Genomic DNA, 12,056 nt, shown 5'->3' with positions numbered 1-12,056 from the left:
TTGCTCTTGAGGCCGATTGGCTGAGTCACGTGGGCAGAGCCAAAAGAGTCCCCCAATGAGCAGCGCCATGGTCTGAAAGGGCAGGGAAACAGCCCAATGAGCATCACCGCAGAGGAGCCAATCAGCTGGCAGCTAGAAGTTTGCTGGGGCCATGGTGAGCCAATGAGCTGGAAGTTTGCTGGGGCCTCTTCAGATGTGGCTCTCAACACTGTACAAGCTTTTCTCTTTCTCCACATCCTGCCCAATACTTACCTTTTGTCTTTCTGATTATCTCTCTTCTAAAAACTATGAAGTATTTTATCACACTGTGATTTTGATTTGCCTTTCTCTGATCATTGGTGATTTTAAGAATTTTTTGTTTCATATATTTCGTGGTCACTTGCATGACTTCTTTGGAAAAAATGTCAATTTAGTTCTATTGTCCCCCCTTTTTTTTTGCTATTGAAGAATTTGCCTTATATATTCTGAATATGAATCCCTCATCAGACATAAAAGTAGTAAATATGAGAGAGTGGAGGTCACTAAGCCTGTGACCCTCCTCTCTGTCACTGCTCATTCCTCAGCCTTTCTGATCTGTTGCCCTCTGGGACCTGCATCTTAACAAAATGCAGCCTACAGGTTTCTTGTTATTCTATTAACCCCTCTGAATTCACCCTTCTTAGGTGAGTGGATACTGGCCTTTGTAATCCTTTCACCTTTTGTTCTTTCTGGAATGCCTGACCATCACTGTACTCTGGGTAGGGATACTTTCTTCTCTCACATTCCCAAACTGCCCAGAGCTGCTGGATAAAATCTTCAAGGTCATAATGATCATTTCAACAGCATGTACTACTCCCAACCTCAACTGGCACCTCAACATTGCTGAGCAATTGTTCATAATCCTTATTCTATTCATCTTATCATTTAACATCATAGTTACATTACTAAAATTATTGTCATAATTATTTATAGCTATCAAGTATCAAGTTGCTATTACATTTCAGGTGCTCTCCTCAGTGTATCACACAAATCATTTCTAATTTTCATACCAAACTTTCTTTTTAAAATTTTTTTTTAGTTGTAGAGGGACAGAATACCTTTATTTATTTTTATGTCATGCTGAGGATCAAACCCAGTGCCTCACATGTGCTGGGTAAACACTCTACCACTGAGTCACAAGCCCAACCCCTCACACTGAACTTTCAATGCAGATGTGTATGTATTTTACAATAAGGTATCTGACTTTAAAAAAAAAAAAGTGAATCTACTGGGAGTAGAGTTAGGGAATTTGAATCAGAATCTGATTCTGAAGACAGCATTTTTCACGTTTCTCAAATTCTCTCCCCCACCTGTTTCCCAAGTCCTTGCTCTTAGAAGGCCTTTCTCTCTAAGTAACAAAGACTTAACAAGTTTCTTCTTCTTTTAAAAGGAGCAAGTCACGAGCCCAGCCTCTTCTCCAAGATTATTTTCTCCATTGGGGTCCTGAGTCAGACTCAGCAGCTTCCTAAGATCTTTTCATTGCCAGTAGCTTCAATCTCTTGGAAGTTTAAGTGCTCTGTCTATAGAATTCTCTCCAGGTACAAGAGGTACAGTCTGACCTACTGTCTTTTCAAGTGACTTCTTCTTTCCCCTCACCACCAAATTTTTATGATCCAAAATGCTTACACAATTACAGTAGCTAAGATAAGCATATACTATAAGTGTTCATCAACAGATGAATGAATGGAGAAAATGTGGTACATGCTGACAGTGGAATATTATTTGGCTTTTAAAGAGAAAAGAATCCCCCTATTTGTGGCAATGTAGATAAACCTAGAGGATGCTATGCTGGACGAAGATACATAACACTGTTAGTGGTAATGAATGTGCTTGTAGCGTAGATTTGACATTGGTTTCATGGCTGTATACTTCTCTCCAAATTTATTAAGTTGTACACACTACATATATGCAGCTTTTTGTACATGAATCATGCTTCAATAATGTGATTTAAAAAAATAAATTGGCAGCATTAAATAAGAATATATAATGGTCAAGCAATCCGGTTAATGGTCCCCATCAAAGTCTTTTTCATAAGTAAAGACCACGAGACTTTACTTATGAAAGTAACTAAAATGTTGGGAACATTCTACTCAACCCCTTTGTCCCAGAGGGAAAATGGAAGGTGGGGATGAACCCAGAAGGATGTTACTGGAAGGATTAAAACTCAAAGACTAAAGAACCAAGCCAAGAGCCTTAACACTTTTCCAGCATCTGCTTAACATAGATTTTGACCAATTGCTTTGGTGCTTTTTCAATGTCTGTTTAACATAAATTTTGGTCAATGATCATAATCAAAAATCAGACAGGCCCTCAAGCTAGCACACCAACAGGAGTTTTCTGCTATCAATCTCCCCTCTATGGTGAGAGTGCTCTCTCTTATTTTCTTGACTAAGTAAATCCTACTCCATTCAATCTTCCCTTCTGTTATTGCACATGGATTGTATTCTTCAAATTTGTGAGAAAAAAAAAAAACAGAAAGAAGTTGGTGAGGCCTATGGCCTGCACAAACAACATCCACCAACAGAAGCAGGGAATATAGTCTCATCTCAAAACTCCAGTTTCAGCATCACCAAATATCAAATGAAAATGTCAAAAGTTTTCCCCTCGTGTGAATGTCCCAAAGAAAAATGCTAAATCACAAGCATTTCACATTTGAATTTTCCCAAAGTTACCTTGTACAAGAATGTGCAATGTTCCGAGTGAATGACAGGAGCGGAGCTTGCGATGTTTGGCTGGTCACAAGATGAAAAAAGTATCCATAACCAGCAGCACACACTCTGTTTCCCTACAGAAATCATGAATAATGTTTTTTTTAAACTGAAATATATTCCACATATGTTGAGGTTGCTGAAAAAGAAAAAAAACTCTTTATTTGCAATGATTCTACATTTTTATACACTTTGTGTTAACATGCTGAAACTCTTGTGGATTTATTTTTCTCCCTCAGGATCAAAATCTTTCCCACTCCCTTTCCTCCAGGCAGGTCACCTAGACCATAATTTGCACAATTCAAGAACTAGCATCTTTTATTGTCTATCTTTTAAGTTTGCACAGCGAGAGGGTTACACGTGACACTTAATCTGAGCCTCTCCTCTATGATATACACAAAGATACACAGTCAATGGTTTGGCTCTGAGCAGAAGGCCAAATGATTGAGTTAGCCATGCTTGAGTTTGAGACATGGTGGCGGAGTTCAAGTACAAGCCAAATCTCCTCAATGCCCTCTTGTGCTGCTTAAATTATTAAATCATCTCAATATTTCTTTATAGGATTTGCTATCAAAATAATTTAATGTCTTTTATATTTTCATATAAAATCTAAATTCTCTATTGGACCATTGAGTTTGGGAATCTAATTTTGCACAAACTAAACATAATGAAATTATTTTTATAAATTCTAAGAAGTTTCTATAATATGTTCGTATCTATGTAATACAGTGTAAGATAGCTAAGAAAATTGACTTTCTAAAGGGTTTGATAGTGCACACAGATGTATTTTACTTGGCTTACCCAATGTTTCCAAAAATTTTTATTTTATTTCCAACATTTTAAAATTAGGAGACAATATAAAAAATCAGACTTTTAGCTTTTCTGAATCCAAATTCCTGTGGTGTGGTCCAGGATCAGCTGGAGATAAGAAGGACCTACCTTCTTGGCCATGGATTATCTTTCTGTACTCCCCACCCTTCTGATTTTATATATTTATGATGCTTTTGCCTAAACCCTGTAGACTTTTGAATTTGCAACCTCTAAACTCGAAGCACTAAAATAACTGGCATGTTGGCTATTCCATGGACGTTTTTATTGACCCTTTCTTGAATTGCTTCTGAGCCCTGCCAGTGGCAGACACTCACATCTCAGAAGATTCTATCCTCTCTTTCTTCTCCCCTACATCAGGGAGACAGAACTCTGATTAAAACCAGGGACCCTATCAGACTACTGCGCTAAGGTGACACTGTGGGTAGGAAGAATAAAGGCCATTGATGGAGTTGCTGAACTGCTTCCTATGTCACTGTACGTCCGAGGCCAAGATGTTCATGTCTAGTGAGGGAATCCAAGTTAAGAACAGCTTGCTCAGCCTGTTGCAGGCTACATTTGTTCCACCCTAATACAGTGAGTCTCAGAGGCTCCCACATGGTTTTGACCTCATCAAGGTTTGACATAGTTGGGGTGGTGTGGGGCAGAGAGCACCCAGGGTGTCCTCCCTGTAAGTAACTCAGTCTCAACAGCACACAGTGCAGGGATTGGAACACTCACTGTGCCAGGCTAGAACTGCTTCTTAAACTTTAATGTGTCGTAGTGTAAAGTTGTCAGATTTAGCAAACAAAAACAGAATACAGCTGGGCATTGTAGCACACACCTGTAATCCCAGCGACTTGGGAGGCTGAGGCAGGAGAATTTGTGAATTCAAACCAGCCTCAGCATCTTGGCAAGGCACTGAGCAAATCAGCAAGACCCTGTCTCTAAATAAAATACAAAAAAAAAAAAATGCTGGGGATGTGGCCCATTGGGTAAGCCCCGCTAGGTTCAATCCCCCATAACAAGACAAAACAAAACACAGAAATGCCAGAGAAACTTGAATTTCAGATTATTTAAATACCCAGAAATTGGAATATAAGTATATTTTAATCATGATACAGAAGATACATACACTAAAAACTTGTTTGTTGCATATTTGTAATTTAAATTTGGCCAGGTATGCTGTATTTTCTCTGGGAATCCTAACGTGAGGGTATGCAAGAGACAGATTTCTAGGCCCTACTACCCGATATTCAAGTTTAGCAGATGGTAGCATGATGAAGAGATGGGGACACAGGTGCCCTCTTGATCACAAGATGCCCTGATGGTTGTGATGTATGTGATCTTTGACCTCATTTTGAAAATGACTTTCCTAGAGATGACTGAGAGAGCAACAATGTACTGTGTAGTTACTCATCCTAGAAGATGTTCAAAGAGGAGAGAGACACTGTAAAGATCACCTCTTGGTGATTTTGCCATAAGTTGCTTTAGAAACTCACTACAAATAGAAATCACTGCTGAAAACTGAAGGAGGAAAGAAACCTAGAAAATCAGGGTAGGAATCTGTTACTAGACCCTAAGCAAAAAGAATGTCCAGTTCTGTGCAAGTTACATTTCAGTTCAATTTGATTCTTTTCCTTAGACGTATTTTTATATTTTCTAAAAGAAGTTATTACGAAGTATAATGATAATACTCACCTTAAACAAAGATTTATAGAGAAGCCATTTTAGTCCAGTTGCCAGATTCAAGTGTCTCGTTGATTTTCACAATTCTGTGAGGTATGTATTATGATTACAAGTGTAACAGAAAAGAAACCCACACTCAGGAATGCTGGGTAACTTCCCCAAAGTCAGAGAGTAAATAATTGCCAAAGTCAAATCCAAGTCAAACTGGGAAATGATAGAAACAGTGGTCTAGAGTAGATCTGTAAACAACACTTCTGTGCAATTCAGAAGAACCTATCCTCTCTTTCTTCTCCCGACATCAGGGAAACAGAATGCCAAACAGTAGGGTAAAAATATACACAGCAGAGCAGAAAGCAAAGTCTGGTGACCAGGCTGGGAGGAAGGGGCATTTGCTGTGGCCTTCCAATCATGAGCACAGCATATGAAACATGTTCTCTGCAAAAATTGGTGTTTTTGTGGGCATTAACAGAACACAAATGAACTGTACAAGTAAGTCAATTCTTTGAGGTGTGTATCTATTCTCACCATAAAGACAGTAGTCTAGCCCTTCAGACACAAGGTTACCTGGTAAACAGAACTAGGGTAAGTGATATTGCTATATAAATACAGATTCCTCCAAAATTATAGAGTGCTTTTCAGGTCAAATTTAGCTAAGGAGTTTCTCTTTCCACACCCAAAATCCAGACAATATAAAATCCCTTCCACCCTCATCACATAGAAAAGAAACATGCTTAGGTCAGAGTGCAGAGAGAGACTTGAGGGAAAGGATGTGTGACATTTCCCAAAGGTAGACTAGGAAGAGATGTGACATTTTGATGCACATTATGCTGGGATTCCAGAACTCTCCTTCTCCATAACATCCTCATTCCCTTTAAGTAATATGTTATTGACTTTAACACATAAACGAAATAACAACTTTAGGTCTTATTAAAGGTATATCTTTGACCCTGAGTGACCCACTGGCAGTCACGATGTAGCAGCATCCTTGACAGAAGGGGAGCTTGAAGACCCTGCTCCTCTCTGGATGTGTCACACATTCCACAAGGGACACACACACATACACACATGTACACATAGCCAAGCACAGCCCCCGTGCGGAAAAAAATCTGAAATAGGATTTTTTACATTTTTTTTTCCATTTGGGTCAAGATTCTGGGGATTGAATCCGAGGCCTCCAAAATGCAGGGCAAGCAATCTATCTCTGAGCTGCATCACCAGCCATTTTCTTTTTTTCTTTTCTTTTTTTTTTTTTTTTTTTTTTTTTTTTTTTTTTTTGAGACAGTGTCTCCCTCAGGTTAACAAGCAGGCCTCAAATCTGTGGTCTTCCTTACTCAGTGTCTTCAGCAGCTGGGATTACATGTATGCAACATCCAACAATGCACTATTTCTAAATAACATGCACTATTTCTAAACCAGTACTCTTCAGTTCCCTGACTCCTGTCAGGAGGGACTAACATCCCAATCCCAGAAGGGCTTCAGGCTCTGGTGGAAAGCAGAACCAGAGCTCACCCTGAGGCTGGAAGTCAGATGAGCAGGCGGCCAGGTGAGGGGAACCAGCTCACATCAATGCAGCCATCATGCTGTTACTGAACTTTTGCTTGTTGTTCACTGTGGGCCCCGGAAGTTCTCCTATCCTGGGTATTAGTAAAAAGACAGCTATTATTTATGGTTTTTACTCAGTTGCAGAATAGTTGTTGTTGTTTTTTTTTTCCCTCTGTGGACTAATTGACCCATTCTCCACTGCACTTCATTATTTTGATTCTGAGCACTTCTCCATCTTCCAGATGTCATTTACAGTGCTTGTCACAGGTATCACCATGTGGTACTCAGCAAAAGTGGATTTTGGATATCAATGATATTCAGTTGAATTACTATTCAAGATGCTAACATGACTTCAGGGATCCAGGGTCCTCTCTAAGCCTTCATTGATCTTAGTTTATTTCAGGACTTGTCAACCAAAGATAATTTCATTCCTCAGAGAGCATTTGGAACTCTCTGGAGACACTTTTGATTGTTACAACTCAGAAGGTAGAGGAAAGTGCTATCTGCAGTAAGTATAAATCAAAGTGCAACACAGAGGACAGCATCCATCTCAAAGGATCACCTGGACCAAATATCAGCACTGCCAGAGCCGAGAAACTGTAGTCTTCAATCTACACTGGATCCATGAAAATAATCCATACCTATTTTCCAGTAGCCCATCTCTAAATTTTGATGGAATTCCATATTTCCAACTTAAGCATGAAGATATTATCAATTATAAAATCAATGCTTTAAAAATAGTACTTGGGCTGGGGATGTGGCTCAAGCGGTAGCATGCTCACCTGGCATGCATGCGGCCCGGGTTCGAACCTCAGCACCACATACAAACAAAGATGTGTCCACCAAAAACTAAAAAATAAATATCAAAAAAAATTCTCTCTCTCTCTCTCTCTCTCTCTCTCTCTCTCTCTCTCTCTCTCTCTCTTCTCTCTCTCTCTCTTAAAAAATAGTCCTAATGAAGTGGGTATTCACATGTTTTTAAGGAATCAAATCTGGCCTTATGCATGTCAAAAGTACATTTAGCAATATTAAATCAGTTATCTCAATTCTTCCCTATGCACAAAACAGAGTATGCACTAATGAGTCTCAAGCCCATGAAGAGTCTTTGTCTCTGAATGGGCAAATATAAATGCCCAGTATATATCTTTGATCCTCATCAATACACAAGAAATGTCATAGCTCTTTTTCCCAGTCATGATTAACTGCTAAAATCTTTCCCTTCAGAGTAATTGTGAATCCCCACCTTCAAGAAAATCTGTGCATAGTGTCCAGCTCCCTATCACACAAGTGATCACACCAAGACCCACACCTGTGATCCTCAGGCCAGAGAGAGAGGTTTTTTTAAACCCACCTTTTCTGAAAGCATACAATGAGAATTTACCCTGAAGGCTAAAGTTGATGATCTCACTTGGATACACACTTCTACTTAATTACCAATGAAATGACAGTTCATTACCAAGACTTTATGAAAAGGGGAAAGTTTTCAACATTTCAAAAATATAGTCTATGGCTTATAACTCTTTTCATCACCAATGCCAGCACCAGTGCTCAGAAAGCATGCATTTTTAGCTAATGGCTGGATTTGTTGACTCATCTGCCCTAATGCCATTAGCATTTATGGAATATTTGCATGATCACATATAAACACTTTCCAGGTGCATTGTCAAGTTGGCAGGAGATTGCAACTGTGGTCCTCTATCAGTCGATAAGTCTCACTTTTCTCATAAAAGAAGCACATTGACAGTCAGATCACATTTCTTCCCAGCCCTTTTACTCTCGATTCCAATTGGGTATGCTACAAACGATTCATGAGGAAACCACATATTTATGCAGGCAGCCAACGGCTTGTGGGGAAGGGTTTAAGGCAAGCAGGGAATTTTGTGTGGAAATCAATTCTTTGCGGAAGTCAATGTATTATGGACATTCAAGCAAGAGAAATTCCAGAGAGAAATTAACTGCCCAAGTAAGCCAGCTCCTTGAGGTGTGCATCTATAGTCACAAGAAAAAAGTGAGTTAACCCTTCAGGCAGCTCTTAAATATGCATTACCTATTGAGTGGAGAGAGCCAGAGAACTGAAGTTGGGCCTTTAAACACAGAATTCCTTACAAAATTGATTCACAAACCAGAACAAATTCCCCTCAAATTAAATGGTGTCTCCAAAGGGCTCTTCTTCAGGATTTTCCCACAGACTCTCCTAAACAGGAGTCTGCTCAGAGAACACCTACATAAACATTGGAGACTCTGATGCTCTGGACATGAGCTGTCCCTTGTATCTGAAAGCAAAGACTGACCAGCCTGAGAAGATGGGGACAGTTTCCCATAGGTTACACCTTCCAGCAAGATGGAGCCTCTGGACAGATACAAGCAATGCTTGTGAAAGGAGCCACAGACACCAGTGCTGAGGGAAGACAGACTTGGCATGAAGTTTGCCAAGAAACCACAGCAATGTGTGGAAGAACTGCCACCTTTTTCTAGAAAGCACCTCAAAGGCCTATGAAGGAGTGTACAAAGGACTCCCACAAGGCCCTGGGAGACTCCAACAGGATATAGCACCTGAGTTCTCACGGGTCAAAAGGTGCAGGACTCAGAGTTTGCTTTTCAGAGAAACTGAAGCTGGAGAAGCTGCAGCCTGCACAGGGACACAGCAGACCATCTGTGGCTGTGTAAACTAAACGGAGATACTGCACTTGAAATTCCTTTGTACCCTGCAGAGTAGAAGGTTACTGAGTAAACTGTAAAGGTGGCTGACTAGAAGCCAGAGTGAATTCCTTACACTGTGGCTGAGAGAAAGGTCCAAGGCTCTGGGTCAGGACAACTGAGGAATAATATAAATCCACAAACTATTGCATAGACTTAAGTTCTCTTCTCCTGCCTGTCAGGTCAGAGATTTCAAGGGAAGACTCATGCACATGGAGAGAGAAAGTTTAGGCTCCTGGGAATGCTGCCAAGACACAAAGCCTAGGCCACCTTCTTGATGTCTAAATAAAGGCTTTTGTTTAGTTCACAGTATCATACCAGTGTAATGTGCTGGTTTTGATATTGTTCCATGACCAGGTGGTGGTTACGCTATCACTGGTAGAAACTAGGTGATGGGCATATAGAAACTCTCTTTTATTTTTGCAATTTTTCTAAGTTTGAAGTTATTTCAAAAATTTAAAGTTTAAAATAATGAAGACAGTCTGAATTAAACATACTAATCCACTGATACACAAGCTTATATACATTCTCTCAAGGGGCAATTTGGTCCTGAACCAGTCACATAGCTAAACGAAAACCACTACCCATGAAATAGCTCCTCTTTCTGTTCCACACACTACAGATATATACACACAAACACACATATACATATTACTATCGTTGTTGTCTAATACCCCTTTGCAATAAAACTACATTTCTAGAATATATTCTTCAGAGTACTTTGTGTATCATCCAGAAAAGAAACCCTCAACAAACACTAACTTATCACTTGCTCAATAACTGAAATGACCTTCAATGACCCTCAAGGTCCAATGAAGCTTTTATATTTATGCCCTGTTGGGAGTCGCCCAGGCTCCAAAGACTAACTTCCCCATCCCCCAAGAAGAGTCGTCCAATGGTGAGCCCTGCTGGCTCACATGATCCTTACCCACCAATCAGAGCCCTGCTAGCTCACATGATCCTTACCCACCAATCAGAGCCCTGCTGGCTCACATGATCCTTACCCACCAATCATAACCCTGCTGGCTCACATGATCCTTACCCACCAATCAGAGCCCTGCTGGCTCACCTGATCCTAACCACCAATCAGACTAGTCCTGCTGGCTCACCTGATCCTTACCCTCTAATCAAAAAGCACCCCATGACAACTGTCAAACCACCCCTGGCTCTATAAATATGCAGAGCTATTCCTCAAAAAATGGGCATTTGCTTCGACCACAAGCCTTGTTCATTCTTTCATGCCTAGTTATCACCCTTGTCTACATTGATGGCACAGTCCAGACAATAGAACACAGAAGATACAGCATATTAGAAAGCCAGCAATCTAGCTGAAAAATTGGGCTGGACTTGGCAAGATTTAATACTGACAGATGATCCAACAGGATCTAAATGCTGTCACTGGTTAAACTTCTATTTCTCAATCATCAAAATGATTTTCAAATTTTAGATTTGATTCTTTACTTTCCTCAGCTGAGTAATCTTCAGCTGAATAACCCCTGATAAAAGTTGTGCTTACCCATTCAGTCCTCCTTAGTCGTCTGCATGAGAAACAAATAGCTTATTGTGAACTCAATTCTTTTAAATTTTTTAATTGGCACATTATAATTATACATAATAGTGAGATTCATTGTGCCATATTCATACATGTACATAACATAATTTGACCTATCTCACTCACTCCGTTCCCTCCCCTCCAGTTTTTCTACAGGGGATCATTCTATAGGTCAGTCTACAAAGGCTTAGGAGACCCACCAGCTGTTCAGATGGTTCTCTGGCTCACAGCAACTATAGGCAGCTTGATACTTCTTCCTATCAGTAGTGGCCAAGAGACCTGCCTGGGAGAAAGTGTACTTCCTACACAGTGAGGCAAGGACATCTCAGCCTCACTCTGAAAGATGAGCTGGGCAATCTCAAGGGTTTCCCTCCTCTAGGCATTTCAATGTAGTCAAGAAAGTACATGATACATGGTTCTTTAGACCCCAAGCATGCTGTGCAACAAGCCTTGTAGTGACCAACAAGTTAAATGCAATTTGTCTAGAGTTTGGTTTCTTACAATGCATGCAGTTCTGCCTCCTTTCCTCCCTGGCATATTAGCCACCCCTATTAGGCACCTAAAATGGTGTGTAAATGCTGTGCTTGGAATAAGCACAATTAAGAGTCTAAGGAGGACTGAACCGGTAACCACACCTTTTATCAGAGTTATTCAGCTGAAAGTAATTAAAAACAGATGCTTGGTGAGAAACACGCTCATCCTCAGAGTTCCTCAGAAGCTTGGCAGAATTGTCATGGCACAGAAGATGCTCAGAGCAGTGCCCTGGAATACCATGGCCCTGCTCCCTTGCATAGACTGTGGAGGGGACAAAGTCACTGGGAAGGAAGAAATTAAGTGGTCTTTCACTATTCTGAGGCAATCCCTCACTCACAGTTTCTATGATTAAACTGTACACGGTAATGTTATAAAGTTGTTAAAAAGTTGCCAAGAGAAATTAATGTTTATTTGCACCAAATAAGTGGGATTAAAAAAAAGCAAGATGATTACTTCATCCTCCTGAAATCTGACATGATCTCATACACCTCCTTATTCAATTTTGTACA

General features: G+C 40.2%; 1 protein-coding gene across 9 annotated transcripts in view; it reads right to left on the bottom strand.

Moving 5' to 3' along the window:
• Pkhd1 (PKHD1 ciliary IPT domain containing fibrocystin/polyductin) overlaps positions 1-12,056 on the bottom strand; it is a 432,625-nt gene that overhangs the window by 254,895 nt on the left and 165,674 nt on the right. For all 9 annotated transcript variants that reach the window (XR_013425107.1, XM_005318573.4, XM_078019904.1 and 6 more), the window contains one exon: positions 2,691-2,803. Coding sequence is in view for 8 of the 9 variants with exons in the window: in XM_005318573.4 (XP_005318630.2) it covers positions 2,691-2,803 (113 nt within the window). In the remaining variant the exon portion in view is untranslated. The remainder of the gene's footprint in view (positions 1-2,690; positions 2,804-12,056) is intronic.

The sequence above is a fragment of the Ictidomys tridecemlineatus genome, chromosome 8, assembly GCF_052094955.1.
Source record: "Ictidomys tridecemlineatus isolate mIctTri1 chromosome 8, mIctTri1.hap1, whole genome shotgun sequence".
NCBI lineage: Eukaryota > Metazoa > Chordata > Mammalia > Rodentia > Sciuridae > Ictidomys > Ictidomys tridecemlineatus.
Note: the sequence above shows the minus strand (reverse complement) of the source record. Positions and strands in the feature narration are given on the sequence as shown.